The sequence below is a fragment of the Brachyhypopomus gauderio genome, chromosome 12, assembly GCF_052324685.1.
Source record: "Brachyhypopomus gauderio isolate BG-103 chromosome 12, BGAUD_0.2, whole genome shotgun sequence".
NCBI classification, from domain to species: domain Eukaryota; kingdom Metazoa; phylum Chordata; class Actinopteri; order Gymnotiformes; family Hypopomidae; genus Brachyhypopomus; species Brachyhypopomus gauderio.
In genome coordinates, this window is record NC_135222.1 from 10,235,504 (window position 1) to 10,260,788 (window position 25,285).

The 25,285-nt window shown below is 41.5% G+C and overlaps 1 protein-coding gene across 3 annotated transcripts in view; it reads left to right on the top strand.

Annotated features, from left to right (window-relative positions):
• syt7b (synaptotagmin VIIb) overlaps window positions 1-25,285 on the top strand; it is an 83,331-nt gene that overhangs the window by 20,517 nt on the left and 37,529 nt on the right. For all 3 annotated transcript variants that reach the window (XM_077023078.1, XM_077023079.1, XM_077023080.1), the window contains exon 2: window positions 18,329-18,432. In XM_077023078.1, the coding sequence (XP_076879193.1) occupies window positions 18,329-18,432 (104 nt within the window). The remainder of the gene's footprint in view (window positions 1-18,328; window positions 18,433-25,285) is intronic.

A 25,285-nucleotide genomic window follows, 5' to 3' on the forward strand; every position in this document is an offset into this window, starting at 1 on the left:
CAGCAACTGTATGATGCTATCATGTCAATATGGACCAGACTCTCTGAGGAATGTTTCTAGTACTTTGTTGAATCTATGCCACAAAGGGTTAAGGCAGTTCTGAAGGCAAAAGGGGGTCCAACCCGGTACTAGCAAGGTGTACCTCACAAAGTAGCCAGTGAATGTTCATATACAACCACAGTATCCATGTCCTCTCATTTTAAAACACCAAGACATCTGCATGCCTTCAGGTTTTGTTTAGTGTATTTCCATGTCTTCAAAGTCAGGAACATGTGAGTACTTCAAGTCAATATCCAAGGGTGTCAAGTCAAGTCCAACTGCCTTTAATTTAAACAGATAATTATTGCTTCAGCCTTGGTATTTCTCCTAATGCAGCCATGTATCAAAATGTTTGCCTCAGTACAACTGAAGGGGCATAAGATGACAAAGCGATGGTGCAAACTGTGTAGTCCAATCCTCAGTGTTGTCATGCACAAACTTCTTAATCATATTTTTAAACGTCTGAATAAACAGCTTGACCAGGTTGTGTATTTATGGATGGTATACACAGGTGAAGATGATTTAATCCCTACTATTTTTAAAGCTTGTGCGGAGTACGTGACATAAATGCTGTGGCTTGATCAGTCAGAATCTCTTTCTGATCTCCAACTTGGGAAAAATACAGAAGTGTGCCTCTACGACATTGAAGTTGTTGCTTAGTAGAATAATTTCTGAGAAACAAGTTGCATAATCCAGCAGGACTAATAGAATCGTACCCCTGAATGCTCTGCTCTGATGTCTCGATGAGGTCCGTACCAATTATTTTGAAGAGGACATCAATCAAAAGGAGGGAGCACAACGGTGATCTGGGAATTGCCTGGGGTTTAAGCAGCTGACATTCATGGCATGAGACACACCACACGCATATATCACCTCAAATACTTGACAAATAGAAGTAGGCCATTAGGCAAGTGTTTTCATCGTTATCATCCTGCCCTCAAGGTCCTGCCATAGGATTATTTTGACCTGTATGTAAAAACATTTCTATTGGATGGTTGGGACCAACCACTAGGTAACTTTTTAATTTGTCCAAATGTCACGTCATTCTTGACATCAGTTACTTTCACTTGGTTAAAAGTATGTTTCAGGGTGTCATCCAAAGGCTGTACCACTGGGAAATCCCCCAGGGAAAGGCCAGTGGTGAGCCATGATGTATGACCACGAGGTTTAATCCCCCTCCCTTATGGGACTGGCCAGGGTTGTGCCAGCCCATTTGCCCTAGCCCCTTCCGGACTGGCACAGACCAGAATGGCCCTGAAAATCCTACTTGCTTTAGGGTGGTACATGTCACACACACCCCTGCATGCCTTACTGTCTCAAAAAACTGTGGTCAGTCCATGCCCATAATCAGATAGTGGTGAAAACAAGGACTTAACCAAGATCTTTTATTTTCCTGGAAATCAATAGCGGCAAGCTAACTGATACTCATATATCAGATACTCAAATATCCAAACACACCTCACCTTCACCCAACATGCCACTTCCAGTGCTTCATAATGGATTTAGTGGATCATGGTCTGATAATATCTTTGTCAACTATACATCTTTGCTCAGTCATAGGAGGGTTGCTATACATCTTTGCTCAGTCATAGGAGGGTTGAGGCTCTGCATGGACCCAGACCAGTGCCTCCATATTCATGGGGAGCCTAAATTCTGAAGGGTCCAGGCACTTTGACCCATGTATGCCCTGCCCACTAGATGAACCTGTGTGGAGTGAGATTGGCATAGGGGAGTTGAAAATACTGATGTGAGAGGGGGGGCAAGAAGGGGCCATGGGCCAGAAAATATGGATTCAGAGGAGAGCTTTGAGGAGAGCCAATCAATTCAAGTTCATTTATATACTGCTTTTTACAACAGCTGTTGTCGCAAAGCATCTTTACAGAGTCCAAGACCCCAGTGAGCAAGCCAAGGGCAACAGAGGTGCATCTCTGCCATGCCCTCTGGAAGGCTGGCCATTAATTGAACCAGTAACACTAGGATGATGATGGCTATGTAGTCATGCTCTGGAGCACTGCCTACGGTAGTTCCAAGGCTGCTGCATGAAGACAAAAGGCCAGTCAATCTCCTTGAGCATCAGGGTCTGGAAATGCTGTTGGTGTTGCAAAGGAGACTGGCAACACTGCTGCCAGGTGGCCACCTTGAGGGTCTCACATTCCAGCTGTTGGCAGCTGCTGTACCACGAACTGGACTTCTCCTGAGATCAGGGGCAGCAGGTGTGCCCTCCTGCAGCCAGACACAAGCAGCTGTGGTGCATCCAAAGACCTCTATAAAGGCTTCTGGGTTGTCCTGTGGATTTATCTCTGTCAGTTGAAATGGGGCCACAACTGGAGGACAGGCAGGTGTCAGTAGGATCTGGAGGGTTTGGCAGCCCTTAGCTTGATCCTTCACGGAGGCTTTGAAGCAAAAGAGCTGCTCCCATTGGAGCATGATGTGTACATGGTGTTGTATTTGTTGCAGGCTGGTCTTGATGATTTTACAGATTAGGGAGGACTCCATCACAGTGAACTTACATCCTAGACCCTGGAGTTTGACACCACTGTGAGAAAATTGTTCAGGGTCAGGGGGAGGGAGGAAGGATGCAGAAGGCAGGAACAGCAAACATCGCTCTCTTATTCCTTCTAAAATGAAATAAAAAAATAAGGAAATGGTCTCAAATCAGGTGTTAACGTTATGTTGCTTCTCAGCAGTTTCACACAGGCTTAGCTGCACCTGGACTGTCTGTGCAAGATACACTCTCTCTACTTCTGGTTTTACTGACAGGAAAGATGACATGCAAGTTGGGTGCCACTAACCACACACAGGTGCAACCATTTTAACTACCCACTAGATCATCCTGCCTGTGTCTCTGGCCCACAAATGATACATGATCATGCCTCCCCCGCCACAGAAAGAGTTCTTAACTAATCGCTGACAACAGAACTATAAAATATGGTACCTGCCCATTATCATCACATTAAATTTTTCATAGTTAACATTTCCTGTATCAACCACTGGTACAGGTCAATCTTCATGTTGCTCTGTTCCAAAAATAATGTATAAAGCTTACACACCCCACAAACTATTTTATGATTTGTTCCATATAAATGACAACTAGGAATTGTTATTAAAACCAGGCCATCCCTTTAATGTCCCAACGGTTTGGGGCAATATGCTTCATAGGTCCAGAGTGTCATATGTGGCAAGTAGATCAGGGTCACAGGTGAAGTTTCTACAAATGAAACGATAACTAAAGAAGATTCAAAACACAGAAGAGTCAGAAGAGTTCAAAACAGGCAAGGGTTGTGCAACAGGCAACATCTATGAGCAAAGATAGAGTACTCCAGATACCAGAGCGTTCCAGAAGATAATACATAAACAGAAATTTCTAGGTTACAGCTGAGTGGGACTTTACAAAGAATAGCCTAAACCTGCTGCTTTAAATAGGTAATGCCATTAAAGACACTAGACACAGGTGTACTCAATGAATTAGATCTGGACAAGATGAGGGGATTCTGGGAAGTGTAATTCTCCTGAGATGGGCTACGTTCCACAGACATGACACAGAGGCCTGTTCAGTAGTGGGGGGAATCTGTGTAATTGATTGTATTTGATAAGTCCTAAGCACTTTGTTATACTTTTTTTTGTTTGTTTCCAAACCCTAGAGACATGTTCCATCATACAAAAGTAATCGAAAGCTGTCCAGAATGGAGCACATTGCTCTAATTCATGAACAGTACATATACACAATTTATTAAGCCATTCCGTCAGTATCAATGACTACTAATGATTAGCTGGAGAATGGCTATCACAACCTGTGCACCGGAACAGATGGGCTATACATTATGTACTGTTACAAAATGTTTCTAATAAGTGGTTATTTATATAATGTGACAATGTAGCACTGCACATGTTTAGCCAGCTTGATATTAGTTTATAAAGACTAAACCCAAAGTTCCTGTGTGTGCTATCAGAATGTTAACCCATACATAAAGTTCTCTAATCCCACTCAATCACTAATGTCAAATAAAATAAATACCTAAATAGCACAGGAATACAGTATGTAGTATGAAATACCAGAATACCAAAAGTGCAAGAGTGGAAATAGTACTACTAAAACCCACCTAAAGTTATTGTTGAACAGAATAAAAAACACCAGTTAGATGATGAAACTAGTTAAGTACTACACAAGTACTTATTATGATTATGGAGTATACACAAGTTAGTCATAATTATTCTCAAGATACTTTGTATGCCTGAAACACAGTTGTCCACACATAAAAATCACACACATACAGTAAGTGATGTTCTGCAGATCCTCCTGATAAAAGTAGAGGAGCGCTTTAGAACTTCTCCTTGTAACAAAGAAGGTCCCATGGAGTTCTGGGCCCAGCATATTTATTTCATCCTTCCTCCACAACCCACCCACTCCCACAGCTTCTGGTCTGCTGATAGCTTTCTCCTCCAGGTCTGAACAAAAGACTGGGGTGAGAATGCCGTTGGCCGTATCTCCCACGTTCTCTTCACGTGTTGTGGGTAGCTCCCGTTCTGCCTAAAAATAAGGATTTTTTAAAAAGGCTTTAAAATATTTTTTGACAAAAACAAATTTGCTGAGATAGTATTTTATTTTCGATTTGCATGGTCTTTGCTAACTGTTCATTTTTCAATCCATTTCTGCTTTGCCCTGAAGAAAAAAAACTCTGCTTTCAATAAATAGAATGTACTATTATTTTTACAGTTCAAATATCTAATAAACAAATCAAAGATAACTATCACTATCAGATTTTAATCCAGCATAACTTGCAAAATGGCAGACCCCTTGTGTAACGAATGGAACACGCGAGGAGAGATCCTGATGCGGAAGTGAGTGCTTTTTATTAAGATAATTCAGTACAGCAGGCCACGTAGAGCACACAGCGGTGTTATGCTGGTGTAGGGCTGTAGTGGAGTAGCGGTGGTCAGAACGGTCCGAGGTCGAGAGGCGAGAGCAGAGTCCGGGAGGTATCCAGGGGTCAGGCGGGAGACGTGGTCTAGGGGGCAAGCAGAGTTCGGTACACAGGCAGACAGACAGGAATAAAGGCTTGGTACGCGACAACATAGAGGCAATACTTCGCAACCAGGAAGTGTAGTTCTGGTGCTTAAGTACGTAGGGAATGTGGGCGTGGTGGTGAAACAGGTGAATTCGATTATGTCATCGGCTATTCCTGACACCTTGGCAATGTGCAGAAGACATTTCCATGCTGTGGCATTAGACAAAGGTGCCACATCGTCCTGCAAGTGGAGTTTGCGTTTTGTCCAGTGCTAGGCACAGGACTAGCATGCAATCTTCATGTGCCTCTTAAAGACGATATGTAATGGGAATCATTGGACCTCGAAAGCATGTATAAGGGCCCAGACCAGGGCTGGGGCATCTGCTTGTGCACCTTCACCCACCAGAATCACAGGGTGCCCCTCACCCACCTGTAAGTGGCCACGTATCAAATGTCTCTAATGTCAGAATAATTTTGTTTTATAACTTATATCTTCAATAAGACCAGCACAGAGGCTTCTGGTGCTCAATGATCTAACAAAAGACAAAGCTGGTATTTCAGGTAGAGACCTCAAGGACTGTCACAGTAGACACGGTTCCTCTTGCACTAGTTCAATCTCTCACCAGTGGTTCTCCCTGGATAAGTCTCTGGCTTTCAGTTTTCTTGTCTTTTCATCAGCTTTTTGCTTTGTTGGGATGGCCAGTGTTTTAAACATTTTACTAACACCACCTGGTTTCCTTGTTGGGGAAATTGGGTTTTGGGTTTATTTGGTTAGGTTTTTTGAGGTCACTAGTCCCTCTGCAGTTACATTGAGAGATCAAATGAGTAGGTACACCTAAGACTGTAGCTATGTCTACTATGCTTCTGTACATTTTAAATCTATGATCCCTGGCATTATTGTTCTATAAAATCAGCCAAATGAGTCCTCTAGCCTTTGTACCATGTGTCAACCTTTATTGATATTTTCCTGGAGTTTGGTTTGCTGGCGCTTTTAATATTCATTTATGCTGTAAATGAAATGCCCATGTAAATACTCAATGCAAACATTTGTGAATAGTAATGTATACATGTATATATATGTATAAGTATAGAAAACGTCTAGACATCCAGACATTTTATAAATAGGTCATCCATGAAAGAGGCCACTGGAAACATGGCACAGTTGTGCAGAGAACAAGACAAATTACCCTCTGTTAACTGATTTCTGTGTATAGGGCTGACTGAAAAGGATTGGTAGTCCATAGGTTCAGCTAGTAGGTCTATCTAATAAAGTGATGACTGAGCGTACGTCAAATACAGGGGCTTTGTAAAACAAGTCTACAGCCTACGGCCAGCACCATCAACAGCTGGTATATAAGGATAACACGGTAAAACCAATAACAGGTTTTATTTGTGTGAGCATGCTACCTTTAAAGCAGCAGATGGCAGAGCACTATAACCTATTAGATTAGCTTACTGGCCCCAGAAATTCAAATATACTCTTATTGATTTGATGGTGGCATCAGATTCAGGTTGCATTTCCTGAGACCTATACAAAAATTCATTACAGGCTTTTATTTAAGTTTTGAAAAACACTTACTTCCTCATCAAGTCACTGTGCCAATAATCCTTGCTTTTACAATTTGCTCGAGCAAAGACTTTAGTTTAACAAATTGCATGTGATCTATGTGTTGTACACCTGAATCAGGTGCTGGAGGCATTACTCAAAGTCAAAGTCAAAGTCAAATTTATTTATATAGCACTTTTTACAACAGCCTCTGTCACAAAGCAACTTTACACATGTCTGAGCCCAAAGCCACAGTGAGCATGGCCACAGTAACTGTGGGAAGGAAAACCTCCCTGTAGCATGAGCAAGAAACTTTGAGAGGAACCAATAAAAGGGGGGATCCATCATTTGGTCACAGACCAGTTTTTAAACCACGACTGCCCATAATTATTTATTATGCCCATATTATATCTGTCAAAGGCATAAATAGCCCATTTGCTCTTTATTGTTTATATTGTTGCTACTGTGGTGTCTGTTGTTGACCAGAGGGTCGTCGTAAGCCTGAGGCCATGACTGAGGTACCTTTGAGCAAGGCTCCTAACCCCAACTGCTCCTCAGGTGCCACGCTAGGGCTGCTCACCACTCTGGGCATGTGTGCACCACAGCCCCCTAGTAATCACTAGTGTGTGTGTGTGTGTGTGTGTGTGTGTGTGTGTGTGTGTGTGTGTGTGTGTGTGTGTGTGTGTGTGTGTGTTCTAACTGCACAGATGGGTAAATGGAGAGGACACATTTCAATTGGGGGGAAAATCACAATTGACAAATATGGCAGCTTAATTTAATATGTAGTAAGTGCAGGTTTATCCATTAGACACCCCTACAGCTGTCCGCAGGCTATATAAACATTGCAACCAAATTCTAAACAGTATTGTGATTGGCCAAAAGCAATCAGCTTGACTTTGGTGTAAATAATAAACTAATGGGCACTCTACTGCCCTCTGTGGCAACACTGATGCACACGCAGGCTGATTGGGTACCTCCCCTGCTCTGCTGTTTTGTATACTGTAGTCTATCCAAATAAAGACCAGCTGTATCCTGTTAGACTGCATTTTCCAACATTGCTTTACACAGTTCGGAAATAAAACTGATTAATGAGTAACATAAGTTACAGTGAACTGTCAGGAGTAATATGCTAATGAGCATTTGTTTAAACGTTACAGATGTTGCAAGTTTTACAAATACACTATAAAATATGTTGAGCATTTATCTTGTTTTCTTTTTTAAACTCTCATGATAAACTAGAAACTGCGGCTGCATCGTTTTGCACTCACATGTTAGCACGCAGTAAAGGTCAGACCAGGTGTACTCTGGGATACTGGATATGTATAAACAATGAGCTACCTGTGTTTTCTTTGCACAGATCAGGGTTAGAAATGTCATTCTCTCTGCATAGCCGCAGTGTAGAGGCCTCAACTGAGAGACATACAGGTATAACGCAGAGAGGCTAGAACAGCCCCAGACAGATAGAGCATACTGGGCAGCCAGGAAGAGCTGAACTACATTTGTGTTGCTCTTTTCTTTAGGCTGTTGTAGCTGTTGAATGTAGCAATGTGCTTTCATTTAGACACATGAACACATGCACACGGTGTGCAAACCTTTGGTGCAGGGTTACCACGGTGCCTTTAAAGAAGTCTTGTTCTGGACACACACACACACACACACGCGCACACACACACACACACACACACACACACACACACACACACACACACACACACACACACACACACAAACACACAAACACACATACACACTTACTCAGAGACAGGTAGAGACTCTTACAGCAATATACATAACATGTGAGTGAAAAAAGTCATGTACTGTTCAATTATGCTGAAATAAAATGGCTAAATATAAGGCATGCTATATTAGCTAAAACCATGATGTTGAGATAAAAAAAACATTGAAACATTGATTGTATTTTACATTATTTGGTAATCAACAATGGACTATTAATTAACCTAAATTGCTTACTTTCAAAATGGAACACAAAGCATCAATATTTAAATGAATGTCAGTGGCAGCACATACACGCACACACTGAAATGCATCTCGATTTTGTATCGGCTGAAAATCATGTTAACATTCTGAACCTGTGACTAGGCAAACTGCCAAAGCGACAGGGCAAGCCGTAAACCCCTTCCATTTCATGTTTCTCTCTCTCTCTCTCTCTCTCTCTCTCTCTCTCTCTCTCTCTCTCTCTCTCTCTCTCTCTCTCTCTCTCTCTCTCTCTCCATCCATTTTCAGGCCCTCATTTTGCATTTGGTCACATGAGAGCCACTCAGCATGTATACCTGACACTCAACTCTGAGCTTCCGTCCCTCACTCTCGTCCCCTGCCGCTGTCTTTTCTCATTCCTCTGACCTTAATTTCCTCTCTTTCTTTCTTTCCTCCTCCTCCTCCCTCTCTCCCACTCACGTCGGCCGTGATGCCTCCGTCTTGCCACTTGGTGTTTCACCCTGGTTGTTGCAGCCAGTGCCTGTCCGGTCTCCCTAGTGCCAGCCCTCTCCCCTCTCCCTCTCCTTCTCCCACTCCCTCCAGCCTCCCCTCCCCTCCCTTTCTGAAGCTGAGGCTCTTCAGCTCCGCCCCTCTGCCCCTCCCCTTTGGCACCTCCTCCGTGAAGGCTTGCGACAGCCTTCTCTAGCCGTAAATACTCCAGGCCTGCGTTCACTTCACAGGGGAGTCTGTTGGACGTAGCCCCAGGCAGACGCGGCTCCGTGTACAGTCATCGACTCAGGAGCTGCACCCTCTGAAAGCCTCCCAGGCGGAGGAGGATACCGGGACCCGCTTTGATCGCTTGCACCGCGGCACCCGCCAGCAGACTGCCAGGCAGACAGGGCTGGAAGGCAGACAGCGAGAAGGCACCACAAACAGGCGTCTGAATAGGGTGGACGTGGGGGCGGCTAACAAGATCAGCATCTGGGATTTGACAGAGGGGCTGAAATTGAGATTGAGGCGATTTTGGATTTTGGTATAATTGGATTCCAGGCTAATGCTACTTGATTCTATTTGAAATAGGACATGGAAATAGAAATAGGAGTAGAAATAGAAACCAGAGAGAGAGAGAGAGAGAGAGAGAGAGAGAGAGAGAGAGAGAGAGAGGCAGAGGGAGAGAGAAAGAGGTAGGGAAATGAGAGAAACAAAGAAGGGAAACACACAGGAAAGAAATCACTCTGAGACATGTTTAATCTTTTTTTAATTCTATTGTTGGAAATTTTAAGCACAGACAGGGGGAGTGATTGGGGCAAAGGGCCAAGGCTCACATACTGCAAAGGAGAGAGAGCAAGGGGAGAAAGACAGATGTTTCGTGGGGTGAAGAGCCTTATTATGCATGACAAGGCACTGTGACGAAAGAGAGAGCGCGTGTTAATTAGTCTGCAATATCGTCTGACAGTCTGCAGGAAGTCCAGCGGAGAGCCCGGCAGACATGAACAGCAGACAAAGAGGGTTAACGTCTTGAGATGTAGGAGTTAACTTAAGAACGTGTGCATGCGTAAAAATGCGACATAGTCTCTGTGTGTGCGCGTACATGTTTCATTATTGGGGGGATTGACCAGTTCCTGCATCGTGGGCTCTGGCTGCACTCATCATCTCTGCAGGGGTCCTCAGTGTGGGGCCCATCTGGCCTCCTTATGAGGTCTTGTCCTGGGAAGGGGGAGTGTGTGGACAGATATCCTTCAGTGGATGATTTAAGGCCTCGCTTTGTGCACTGTGTCCAGTGCAGTCTGAGTTTGGTTAGTAGGAGTAAACTGGAAATTAAACTCGAAACTGAGCTTTTTTTAAGCCAAAGTGTACTGACAACATTAAGTTTGCACCTGTATGTCTGTGAAGTATGAAATGATTGCCCTTTCCAATGCCTGTGTCTATGACATTATCATACTGAGAGGGTAGATAACTTGACTCAGTACAAAATCATTCAGGCATTTTGTAGAAGCATAAAGCAGTGACATTATTAACTACTGATTGGCCTTTCCTGACTACCTTTATTGGGTCACACTACTTACCAATCAGACCACACAGAAGTAGGAAATTACCTTTTCTTACCTGTACTGAGACTGATTGCTAGCCAAGGAAATATGCTTTCAACAACATGTGAGAATGAATCACAGCTGAATAAATAAAAAAGGCACACAGAAAGTCACTGGGATCTGGGAGAGCACCCGGCCTGAACCACTGCCACTGCAAAGTAGGCTGCCTGAGACCCAGTCAGCCCCTTAAGCTGCCACCTCCTGCAGTTTCAGCAGGCTGCCAGTTCTGCCCGACCTAGCAGAAGGGCCCTCAGTCAGAACCGGGTCCCTCTTGCCGTGACACTGATCCTAACTGCTGATAGGGTCCAAGGCGATAACCTGCAGCTCGGGCCTACACCTGCTGTCAGGCAGATTCCAGCAAGCACCTCGACTGTTACATCCACTGCACTTGTGAAAAGTGCTCCATTATTTTGTTGTAAAGATTATTTTCTGACAATTTACTTGTAGCCTAGAAAGCAATTTGCAGTGTTGTTTGTACTTCAGGGACTCAACAAGCATATTGTCCTGTTTCATTGTGCTAGAGTCCTGATATTTGAAGGCCAGAACTGTGAGCATTGGGTGTTCTTTGCCAGCCTCTTTCTGATGTGAACAGGAACCAAAGGAGTGTCACTAAATTTGATTTTCCCTTGGAGGACAACTTAAAAATATCTCTTAAGTGCAAAGCCTATTTCTGGATATATTTACTCAGGTAAGGTTTGAATGTGGAGGCACATCAAGCTATTTTCTACCATTTTATATTTCTATCATGCTGCCTGTTTTCTGTGTCAGTGCTAATGGTGTTTGGGTTGGATTTCCAAAATGTGAAACTATCACCAAACAAAAACACAATTAGGTACAAGAGACACAAGAGACTTCACTGAGCCTACTCTGGTAGCTGTGTGCTGGCCCTACAAGACTGGAGTCTGGCTAAATGAAGTGTAAATTATTTCTGAGGACACATTGAGAAATTATGTTCATTAAGTACAGATAACTACATGAGGGACACACATGCAAATAAAAATAAAATGAGTGTTTAACTCAAAGATGGGTGACATTGATTTAAATGAGGCAACAATATATTATGACTCACACAATATCTACATCTGCTTACTAGATGTCACATACGTATGCACACGTGCACCCACATTCAGCAAAAAAATTTTTTGAAAAACAAATGCAACTTCTGTAATGATTCCATGATCTTCACTGGCAATTACCTGTGTTCTGTGCAACAGCAATCTAAAAGGCCTAATGAAGATGCCCTTGGGCAACCAAATTCCATCCAGGAGATTGGATTTCAATATTGGACGATGGGAATGAACTAAGAGTTATAATTGAAGATCTGAATGCCAAACCGCCAATCCTGCTTTCTTTGGTTTTATTCCAGATGCCCCTGATTTATGGAATCCTCTGATAATGAGTTTTAATAATTTGTCCTTGTTATTAATAAAATCGGCATTACTGCTGCATTGGAAACATTTGGAAACATGGGGCAGTGCCATGACTGTAGTCTGTTCTGGTTTGGTGGTGTTCTTGCGGTTCCTTTAATGATATTCACCCAAAATATTTAACTTCAGCCTGTTTTCTCTTAAAGAAATGTGTCCACCGATCATATATACACTTTAAGTCCAAAGATATGTGGACACCACCAAACCTGTATAATCTCGTCATGAAGTTGCCCCCACCAGCATTTTGTCTCCACCATTCTCCACTTTCCACTCAATACGTTGCATTGAGCGCAGTGATGTCACCTTGTGTGCAGCTGGTTTGCCATGGAAACCCATGAATCTCCTGACACACAGTTTTTCGCTGATGTTGCTTCCAGATGCCGTTAGGAACTCTGTTGTGAGTAAATGCAGAGGACAAGCAACTTCGCATGATTTACCATTTCATGACGAAGTTTGCACAGTCTGCCGTTTCATGACGGTAGTTTGCATGGTATATCATGACTGAGCTTTGGTTACACCTAGAGGCTTCTGTTTCATGATGCAGTACCTACAGTTAGCCAGGGCATATCTAGAAAAGCCATATTTAAAGCTAATGAGCTTGTCTGTACACACATTCTGGAACCATTGTTTGCCCGTGGAGATAGCAGGTCTAGGTGCTTGATTTTATACACCTGTGGTAAGTAGGTGTGGCTGAAATTCTTGAAAATGAAACTCAGTAATAGGATGCATGTTCACATACATTGGTGTAATACACCCCTCCTTGTGTGACTTAAATATTTCTATGTATCAACCCTTGGCATAATTTCTTATAGAGCAGGATTTGGTATAATTCCTTATAGAGCAGGATTTGATATTCAGTACTTCCTTATAATCATACCCTTCCCCTTACTGGGAGGGGCATTTCTTTGGTCTCTGCTCCATGTCATCCTTTATCTGTGAGATGGACTGGATGACAGAGGACATTCCCTTGAAAAGGGTCAGAGAATATGAGTGAAGATCCACTAGCAATGACTTTTTTGGGGGATGACCTACAAATAATCTTGTCACTGATTTGTCATAACCCTGTCAGAGCCTTCTGGGCAGGAATTGAAAAATGGCCAATGAGAGATGACATGAACCTATTTGTCAGTTGCTGGCATCACCCAATCACTGAAATACTGCTGGCCTGTGAATCTTAACCTCCTTATAAAAAGTCTAGAAATCAATTATCATTGCAGTATTGCACATTTCTGTTAAAAGGGATGTTTGGTGTCTATATATTTGGCCTTTTCAGTTCAGTATATTGGCACACTGTATATGTGGCATATATTTAATCTGGTTCCCAGTATGAACGAAACATGGAACTTATTGAGAGAACATTTTAGTGCTATTAATAACAAGCATGTTCCTAATAAGAACTGATAAAACAATGCTTCTCTCATGATTTTGCTGTGCTGTTAAAACAAAAGAATGTTCCCTGACATAAAGTATGTTTATGTTTTTTAAGCAGTGTGCCAACATAAAGCTATGCTTAATGGTTCTGGAAGATAACACAACATTCACCTGTACTGTCATCACTTACATTTCATGACATTTTAAAGATATCACATGCCTACCATTTTTAACCAACACTTTATAGTCTGGACATGTTCAAAACGCCATGTGTGCCAGATGAGAAATCCAGAAATCTAAACAAATCTCTTGTTTTTAAAGCTGTAGTTCTGATCTTTTAAATCTAGTTCTACTTCTAAAGGTGTCTCACAAGGGTGAATATTATCCCTTGATCGTTATTTATAAATAACATTACCATTGCTGCTTATAATACCTTAATTCATTTATATGAATAATTGCCATCCTATTACAGGTTATGACACATGTTGACATCTAGTCATTTGGTTAGACAGCTCATTATTCTTGTCTTACCTTATCACTAAGCCACAGTCAAAGACTGACACCTCTTTGAAAAATAAACTTGCTTTTTATTGCTTCTCTTTCACTCAAACTGCTAAACTCACTTTGGTCCAAATGACTGTGCTCCCTCAGTTTGATTAATGTGATATAGCACTTGGTACATGTTATCATTCAGCTATACGTCTATACAAATGCTCCATTCAGAATCCATCCCCACCCTCTTTGGTCAACTGGCCGTCTTTACACACTTATTAGGATACACTCTGGTTTACGTTAATAAAAAAAAACTCTTCTTTTTCAATCTCAACCCAACTTGAAATTCATCAACCAGTGATAAATATGACACTAGGTCTTCTCTTCACATTTAACACAAAGTGACTAAAATACACACATCTGTGGGCACCTCATCATTGTAATCTGCTGTAGCAAATGATTGGAACGCATTCCAGAAACCACTCAAACTAGATTCTTTTGACATCTCATTTCAAGAGTTGTAATACACATATTTTATGTGATACATTTACCTGTTTCACTATTTATTATGTGATATAACATGATCCAATCCCTCAACCCATATATGGGTCCTTTCTTTTTAGTAGATTTGATGCTTGCCAGACTGTCATTAACAATGTTTATTCTTAATTTTTACCTAGTTAAAAAATTTTAAATTAAAGATAATATTAAAACATGTAGAATATTACATTTGCATTTGTTCTCAGCAAAACATGAGAAATAGCAGCTGAATGGTTCAGTGTTCCCAGTGGATAACAAACCATAGATTTCAAGGCTGCGTTTTCTGGAACACTTGTGAGATATACAAATGTAGAACCTGCAGTACAAATAACTGAGAGACTGTGTGACAGACAGAGTGTGATGGTGTCTGGTCAGCTGGAAGCAGGTGCAATTGAAACTGATGCTCTCATTTTTTTCTAATTTCCATTTATTCTCTTGTTCCATTTTTGAATAATAGACAGGAGGTGAGTGGAAAACAAACAGCTGGTGAATGTGGCACCCATCCTTGGGTTCAGAAACTGCCCATGAGGAACTAGCCCCAGTTCTGACACACCTGTTTACTGCCTGCCTGGAAGATGGATATTTTTCTACTCAGTGGAAAATTTCTCAGTCCAAGAGAATAACAAACTATAGTTTCCCTGAGATTATTGCCAAACACAGCCTCCTGAGCTGTAATGGCAAAGTGTCCAAAGGTTTACCCAAAACTTGTTATGATGGAAAAGTTAAATTGCTTTACAGACTTCAGAGCGTGGGCTTTTGAAGTAGATCCAGTATACCCGTTTACTGCATGAAATTCAAGCTGACAGTTTCTCCCAGATTTTCAGAGCTGTGTATTCCACCTTTGTTGGCTTCTCACACACGTGCAGCAGGACGACCACAGACCACAGTCCTCTTCTATATACCCTGAGTACACTTAGAGTATCAGAGTTTATCCACAGCTCACAGTGGTACAGAAAAAGCACGACACATCATTTATTCCTCTAACAGACACATCATAGACCGAACGTGTCTGGAGCTCCACCTCCCCTGAGCACAGACACCTGTTACTTATTATCGGCTTGTTACCACTTTGAATAAACACTCCCTGGATACCATGTATGAGTCTGAGCCCTGTTTTCTCCATTTCTGCATCTGTTAAGGTGCCTGGCTTTTGCACCCGGACTTGCCTCAGAGTTGCCTCGGGCCACTCTCATCCTCTGTGTTCCATTTTGTATTTGGAACTCTTGGGATTTACCCACTGGCACCCAGCGACAAGCCCACAAAGTACACAGACGATCTGGTCCCACAGCAGAGGGGAAGCAAGCCACTGTGTCCGCAGTTAGAGTCGAGAGACAGAAATGTGGCAGACTCGCTGATGCGCTAAGACCAAAATATGAGCGCATCAGCCTCGGGAAGCCCAAAATAGACCTGCTTCCAGCTTTTGTTTCTATCCATGGCTGGGCCTTGAAAAGGGTGGATACATTTAGCCTTCTTGGTATTCTATTCCTCCATGATATCTTCTGAGACTCGTGAAGAAAGCTAAGGATATAATCTGATGCCTGGGAAATTACTAATGTGCAGTTTTACTTGCACAATCTGATGTCTTCACACAGTTTTATGAGCCATTTATCACACCTTATCACAACTCTAATGGTTAACTGATTTACTTGACTGACAAAACCGCACCAAGCAATGTACCATAATTTGAATGAGAGAGAACACTGAGTTCACAAAAACTCGATTATGAGCCCCCAGGACAATGGAGAGAGGGACAGAGAGAGGTACAGGTGAGGCTGGGCAGGCTTTTAAAGTTAATATATATTAATGTGCAATTTATATTTCAACAATATGTCAAATGGAACCATTTGTACATATTCTATTTTACAGCTTTATTATATAAGCACGAAATGTGTTTCTTAGGACCGTTCCTGAAGGTCAGTAGCAGTAATAACCAGGGAAAACCATGTTCATTAGATTTAATATTTAAAAAGCTCAGAATTTTTCAAAATAATTGAGTTGAAACTGAATTGTCCATGTAAAGATATAGTAATACAATGCTGACAAATTAACTGAATTTTTTCAACACACACACACACACACACACACACACACACACACACACACACACACACACCCACACACACACACACATACTAAATACTACAAAGCCTAAACTAAATATCTGTAGTTTCATCTGTTGGCCATGCTTTCAAGGATGCACTAGTGTTTTCAGGCCTTTTTGTAGAAGTTCTCCGTCCAAACCACAAAAAGTACTTTCCACAACAGTACTTTGTTTACATGCTACAGCAACATGACAGTCAATGTGTAAACAAAAGATCAAGATACCTTAGTAAACACACCATAGTGTGTGACAAAGAATTCTGCCAATTAGGAACTCTGGAGGTCACATGACAACCAGTATTTTCTTGAAGGCATGTTTTCCATTGTCAACATCAAAGCCACATTTTCAGAATTAGCCTTTTTGAAAAGTGGATATGAATGATTTATTTTCAGTGATAGAAATCGTAATTTTAGTGGTGGATGAATGGGTATATGAAAACAGATACATTTTCCAATTTATCCGTGTTAGTGTGGACGAGGCCTGAATCAGACTGGGAAACAGTGCAAATGCCGTGTCAAGAGCCCACAATAAGAATCACATCAGCCAGAAAGATGCCGGCGTGAAAGAAAACGGTCTCGCTCCATACCGTGCCTGTGTCTGACAGGTGCTAAAAAGAAGACGGTGAAGACATCCACGGGGCATTATCGGCAGACAGCGCAGGGGGAAAGACGGATACTCACAATTATAATGTAGCCTCTCCAGAGGCTCTTGTGCTGCCACTGATGTGCATTCATGCTAGCATGCTGGGCCTGGACTCATGCTAGCATGCTGGGCCTGGATTCTTCACGTGGTCTAGCAAATTATAGGCTCTGTAAACTCTTTTAGTCACAGTTAATAATCACAACTACATTATTATACAAAGCAAACTTGGTTTTAATTTTTGCTGCCCTTGAAGATGACTGTAGTATAAAACTAGCTGAGCTGTGTTATTATCAGAACAGGTAATCAGATGCAGCCAGACTGTCTTCATTAGGGGCTTAATGATGGCTCCATCGGTAACCCATAAGTACAGACGTGTGACTCTACACTGATTATAGGTTATCTGTATGCTAATTTACCCATATCAATGTGTCGCTGCTGTGCAGACATCTGATGTTACCTTAGTCTGCCTCTACTGAGAGCGGTCTCTGAGGACTGGCACTGACGAATGAGGAAAGATGAAGAAACATCACTAAACCACCAGCTCCCATTGCTCTGTCACTCTCTTTCACTCTCTCTCTCTTGCTATTTTCCTATTCATTCATCCTCTCACCATAATCCCCCTCATTTCAATTGTTTTGTAAGTATTTTTCATATAGTCTCAGATCCTTTCGTCTCATCCCTGTCTCCTCCTCTCTCAAGGAAGCACGCCTGCTTGTTTCATGTTTGTCTCTGTTTCTCTCCCATATTATATGTATAGTTCTCATTTCATCTCTCCTCATTAGTCATGGATATTCTTCCTGCTTATCTAAGTGCATCCCTGTCAGATATGAATCTCTAAATCTGATTTTATAAGAATGGAGCTCAGATTAGTTTTTTCAGCTCCTGTCACACACGCATGTCCTTCATACTGATGCACTCAACCAGATTTTTTCAACATTTTTCAAAAGGTTTTCGTGTCTGATCTTGTTCTCCTACTCAAACACATGCATGTAACAACAAAGACAGAGGAGTTACGTAAAAAATCCATTAGAATGAAACAGCACGAAGTCTGTATCTTTTACTCATGTCTGTATTCAACCGATCACCTGTCATATGGCATATACATTGAGATGCATTTTTAACCTTGTGTCTCTCTGCAGGCTCCCTGTCCCTGAGTGTGTTCCTGGTGTCGGTCAGTCTGACTGTGTGTGTCGTGTGGCTAGTAGCTCTGTGTGGCGTCTGTGGATGGTGCCAACGCAAACTTGTGAGTAATCTCACCTGTGACTTCACGAATAACGTCCTTTTTTAATAGGAACAAAACACTGCTCACACATAGCACAACAGATACTGTATTAAAAAAAATCCTGAAGTTCAATGACATACATTACCTATAAAGACCATGTTTGTTGTTGACCATGTTTGTTTTGTTTTTTTACAATGCTCTTTTTTTAATTCCTCAGTGACTCTGAGCACTTGGCAGTTAATTGAGCTAGCATATTATTTCAGATCAAAAGAAAAGACTGATAATTGGATTGAACAGCTAATCCATAAATAGACATGAAGAGGTGACTGAAAAAAGAGCAAATCTGTGATTAATAATCAGTTAATAAATGTAGTCCATGAATGGAATGAATCATTTCAATTTAGTATAATTAAATTAACCTCATTTGAAGATGAATGATTCCACTGCTATTTCTATTAATGCGCTTTGCCCCTTTTATGAATATGTTAACTATTTACATTATGGAAATGGAGGCAACAGGTATTGCTTTTTTTTGAATGGCCACTTTGCATTAATGAATGTTAATGAACATTCATTAATTAACATGGGAAAAGTGCTATTTCCTTGTGTCATCACAGAGGAGAGGGAAGAGGAGGGGACATGCAGAGGGAGAGAAGGAGGAGAGGAGAATGGAGGGGAGGGAGGAGAGGAGAGAGAGCAGTGAAGGAGGAGAGGAGAGCAGAAGGGTTGACTGTGGGGTGGCTTAAAAGAGCTGGAGCTTTAATTACACCCAGTAATGGGCTCTGGTCTGTATCCACACCCCGCTGGCACCTAGCAGCTTACACTTATTACAAAGAGAGATTACGTCTCTCTCTTTCTCTCTCTCTCTCTCTCTCTCTCTCTCTCTCTCTCTCTCTCTCTCTCTCTCTCTCTCTCTCTTTCTCTCTCTCTCTCTCCCTCTTTCACACATACTATTCGCTAATTTATTCCCCCCTTTTTGCATACAGTTTTGTAGTCATGAATTCTGGGAAAATAACCTCCTTTCAAACTCAATAGCCACACCATCACAGGCCTTGGCCTCATTTTCCAATCGCATCATAGCATGGTGATCGCCGTGAGCTCAGTCAGAAATCTTTCTAACAGTTAAAATGTTCTCAACCCTGTGATGCTTTTGGGCAACTGGGACCTCGTTATGAAGCTGCTGTGTTTGGTAATTGCAGTGAATAAATTCTGAAGGCGGATGCGGTTGTTGCGCAAACGCGTGTGTCTATGTGTTCAGAATCTGGCAGGTCTTTTTGCAGCTGAGAGTCAATGTGGCAAGGCCTTGTAGTTTACTAATTATTCATATGTTTCCCCACATGGCTCCAGCACTCAGTTGCGTGCAGGTGTGTAACGAACAGTGGGCAGAGGCAGGATGAAACACAGATTGACTTTTATTGAGGACAAATCTAGAATCAGTCAGAGGATTTGTGTAAAGAAACTAAACCAGAATACATGATGAAGGAAACAAAGCCGAAGATGAAAACTAAACAGGGTGAAACCAGAGGAAGAACAAACAGGCCGGCGGATCGAACCAATCAGAGAACAGGCTAATAAAATAACTGGCAATAAGACACAAAACAAAGAAGCAAAACACAAAGATGAGGAATTTTGACACAAGTTTAGTGCAATGACCAGCAGCAAGATAGGAGAAACACGGGGAGTAATACACAAAGTAACAAGGGCTAACAAGGCACAGGTTAGACCAAGGGTTGAGAAAACAAGGGAAGAGAAAACACAGGGCAGTGAAAATGAAACAAAGAGCTAAACAAAGAAACACATGGCTAGGCATTGCCCTGAGGACGTCAGGGTAGGGAAAACCATGACAAGGTGTCCCAAAACTTCTACAGTCCTGGCAGCATTATGGGAGTCCAAACAACACAGATTTGGTCCACTTTAGATCTCGGGCCATAAACAACATGGAAGAGAATGATGTGGAAGGCTGTACTCGCCTGCAGAGACAGCTCAGATGAGTTTGAGAGGAAAACGATAAGATCAATAACACAAGTGCTTATCTAGTGACAAACAGCGATATTCCCTGGAATAATCTTGAACACATTTGTAAACAATGACTTGGTTGAAAATGATAAGGAGACTAATTGCCTTGACTGTCACAGAGGCTCCAGAACGAGAGGCCTCTCCCCTAGTTTCACCAGGTTTGCCTGTTATTCCTCTGACTCTGCTATGACTTTTCCCACTGATCATTGCCTGCACGTGTATCTCACTGACATGTTCATTTGGAACTACACAAATACTGTCTGTGCATAGGTATTTGTGCACTTTGAGCATTTATTTCCTGGACTGGTTTTGTCATTCTCTCTGCTTTTGACTGTTTCTATTCCCTAGTCTGTCAGTTTCTTTGACCTTGTTGTTTGTGTTGAAGACACAACTCTGCTTAGCCCTCATGCCCCTTGCTGTCTCTGCCCTCACTCACTTTAATGACTCATTTAATTGTCTTTCATTAATTTACCCTCAAGTATTAAATGTTATCCTTATGTAATTTGTGAAGTAAAAAAAAATTACATTATGTAATTTGTGTATTTATAGAGATGGCAAATCCTCGGACTGTGTGCTTAATGTGCTTGGGTGTGGATCTGCCCTAAATATGCATTTGTGTTTTTAAGACATCCATTTGGTGATTTTAAAGTCTTTTCTGATTCATAAAGGGGATTTATTATCTTGTTTTCAACCGCAGTTTGTGTGGGTAAAATAGATTGCATCTTTGTGACAAAATAGTATTTTTAATTGTGACCGAGCTTTCTGAACCCACCGTCAGGCAGCCTAAATGACTTTATGTGCAGAGGATGATTATTGCTGGAGTCATAAGGCAAGTTATGAGATATGATCCATGCCGAGAGACATCTTAGAGAAGTCAGGAGGATAATTGAATTGGTTTAGATGAGTAAAAGAACATTAGAATGCAATGAAGAACATCCATACTCATCTGGAGATCCAGAAACCCATCCAACATTTCTCCCTGCTGCCCGCCTGCCCATTCATGCGTGTCTCTACCTCATCTCTTCGGCTGATTTTGTGATATTGCATCCTATCTCATGACATTCTCATGCCTTTCCTATTTTCTCCCCTTTTGTCCTTGTCTTTCTTTTCTTGTATACTTTCCTTTATTTGTATGTCCCTGCGCCTCACTCTCTGGTGGGTCTGTCGCGTCAGGGAAGCCACATGCTGCTGAGATGGAAGGAGTTCTGCTGTAACAGCAGCCTGCAGCAGAACTCAGTCCTCGCACAACACAGTCCCATTTATTTTACTGAAATGTCATAATGAGTACTGTAACTAAGTTGTCTTATATTATTTGACCTACGCTACCATTAATACCCCAAAAGCTCTGTAACGCTACAATGGCCAATAGAATTAGCCCTATGTAAAATATGCTAATGAATTTATCTTGAAAGAAAGACTGATGCGTTAATTGGGGCATATTCCACATTGACTGTGGGAAATGCCACATGGTAATGGACTGGCAGAGATGGATGACCGCAGAATGAGCTTTAGGATGACTGTCAAAATCTGCCACAGCAGCATACAGAGAATCAGCTGCATGCAAATGTCTGGTGAAGCAGTGCACTGTGAAACAGCGTGACTGTGAAACTGCAGTGAAAAACAGCGTATTAAGAATCGCAGCTGAGCAAAAAGCAGCTTCACGTGTGATATCGACCCATCCTCCCATAGTGATACTGACGCTGATAGGAGGAACAGTGCTTTTGTGTGACCACTGGGCAGTGACATTTCTGACCACCAGATGTAACCCCAGTCCTATAAAAGTTAACGTATACAGGCACCTGTGCATTACTTACCCTTTTACTTCAGTTACAGATAACACAGTAAGAGAGGATTCTGGGATTAGAGATAACACAGTAGGACAGGATTCTGGGATTAGAGATAACACAGTAGGACAGGATTGTGGGATTCACAAAGTAATAGCCAAAGGAATCCCCACAGCGCCATAGGAGGTCATCGTTCTAAGTCCCTCTTAAATCCAAGCAAATGAGTCCATCGCTGAGCTAGGATTCTCCCTCTACTAGCTCACTTCTAAATATGAACTACTCAGACTGTAGTAGCAGAGGTTTTAATTATAATGTACAGTTTGATGATTACTTATTCCGACACTGATATAAAAAGAATGTCTTTAGAGAACAGACTAGATTGATTAAAAAATGTGAAAAAAAATGAATTTAAAGAATGATAAAAGAGTACCATACAATTGTAGCAGAGGAAGTAGCAGAAAAACTCATGTCACAGTATTTTCACACACACCATCTAAAGCCCAGAATTTTTTTTTACAATTTTTTAATATATAGAATATACAGAAGGAGTATTAGCTCCCCTCACTACGGAAGAGTATTCCTGCCAAGAATGTAAAAAAAAATTCTTCAGCATGTTACGAGATCCTTATGTCGTTAAAATGACATACTATGTAGTTAAAATGACATACTATGCCGTTAAAATGACACAGTATCTCGTTATTACAAGATCCTTATGTCGTTAAAATGAGAAAACTATCTCGTTATTACGAGATTATTATTATAACGATATAACTACACCGCGCTAAAGTTGGTTTCACGTTCGCATATTCAGGATTCTTTCTTCAATAACTTTAAGACAGTGTCAGCAAATGTGCCAAAATATGCAAATTCTTATTTCTGGAAACCAAACCAAACACCTACTTTGGTTACTTCAGGAATTTACGTATTTTAAATAATTAACATTTTGAATGTACTAAAGTCACCACAATATAAGGATCTCGTAATAACAACATGCTGAAGAATTTTTGGCTGTTTCTTCTTCTTTCTCCAAACTTTCATCATTGCTCCCCTCCTGGGACCTGGTGCCATCAGCAATGGTTATACACAAACTTTATCAGAATGATAAACTTCTTGTCCATGTAGAATCTCTGCTCATCCTGGACAATGTTAACCAACTGAACTGATAATGTGAAGCCACATCAATATTGAAGTTGAGTTTTCATTGAGATGCATCAAGACCTATGATGTTGTTAATTGGCAGAGGTGGGACCAAGTCAGTGTTTTGCAAGTCTCAAGTAAGTCCAAGTCTTTATCCTCAAGTCCCGAGTCAAGTCTCAAGCAAAGACAGTCAACTCAAGTCAAGTCTCGAGTCAAGACAAGCAACCGTCAAGTCAAGTCCCAAGTCTGAAACTTGGAATTTCAAGTCCTTTCGAGTCTTTTTTTAAATGCACCAACGCTTTACGAATGCTACGCTGATGCATTTCTTTACTCGTTTTTTGGTGTCCTCCAGCCAAAAGATGACAGATCATTTACATTTTATCTTCTCTTAATTACATAAATGTACTTAAACAAGAATGTTTCGTTACATCATTTTACACGAAAATAGCAAGCGTCATCGTAAGCAAGATGCTGTCATGGTTATTCTAAACATTTGGATAAAATTTTTAAATATAGACTAATAAAAGGTTAGGGTTATTTTTTCATTGTTTTCTGTTATTGTGGGGTCACATACTATTGTTACCTGGAGATTCAGTGGGGTCACATATTCTGATGGCTGCTGTCAGAATTGGTGACCCCAGTTAAAAAGGCTCACCTGTACATCCCATTCATGATTTCTTTGTTGGCTGCAATGGTGAGGGGATGGTAAATCTTGTTTAAGTACATTTATGTAATTAAGAGACGATAAATGTAAATATAAACATCTGTCATATTTTGGCTCGTGGACACCAACAAAACGAGTAAAGAAAGTTCATCAGCGTAGTTTACGTAGCATTCGTAAAGCGTTTGTGCCTCTGAACAGAAACTGTGAAATAGCGCCCCCTGTGGTCACAAAACTCGTCGGTCACAGAATCTGGTGTAACGACGGTCTGCGAAGGACGGAAATGAAATTAATGGGGCGCACTTTATAAATATGCGTTTTAAAATTTAGATTTGGGGTAAAAAAAAAATCAAGTCTTTGCAAGTAAACAGGTTCAAGTCCAATTCAAGTCCCAAGTTATTGGTGTAAAAGTCCAAGTCAAGTCTAAGTCTCTGAATATTTTTTCAAGTCAAGTCAAAAGTCTTAATATTAATGACTCGAGTCCGACTCGAGTCCAAGTCATGTGACTCGAGTCCCCACCTCTGTTAATTGGCTGTTGGGGTACTCACCACTGCTGCTTTGGGTGGTCCACTGGGGTCATTCAGTCCACTGGGGTCATTCAGTCCACTAACTCTAACCCCCCTGAGCTCTTTGACACTCAGTGGCAAGATGATGTTGATTGTAATTAAAGTTACAATAATTTGTGACTAATCAGATGTGACATGTTCCAGACATGACTTCACGCACTAATAACGCAACACGGAAACTCACTCAAGGAGGAGAAGGGGCGGACACAGAGACGTAAATATACTAAATCTCAGAGAGTGGCAACGAAGTTCCAAGAGTTTACAATGAGCTAGAAAGATGGAGGTGATTGAAACGAGGAGACAGCAAAGGTAACAGTTGGAAAAATAGCACTGAACATAAATGTGCAGATAATTGATAGCTGATACGAACCAGTACTACCTATTAGGACAATGACATCTGTACACTGATATCAGTATCTATAAATGTAAATAGTTCAATAGAAAATAGTTCAATAGAAAATAGTTCAATAGAAAGAGCTAATTATGTTAGTCCAAGGTGGGGCTTAAAGAAGCACGAGAGCAACAGAGGCCATCTGAGGCCATAGGGGAGGGAAGAGGAGTGGATGGAGATCGTGAGGTGTCTCCTTAATGCTATATCGACAGGACAAGGACCAAATGTGACCCATTTGAGGACTGCATGGTTCCTCTGCCAGCACCTTGGAGAGCATCTGTGCTCTTCTCTCTCTCAGTTTCTCTCTTGCTCTCTCACT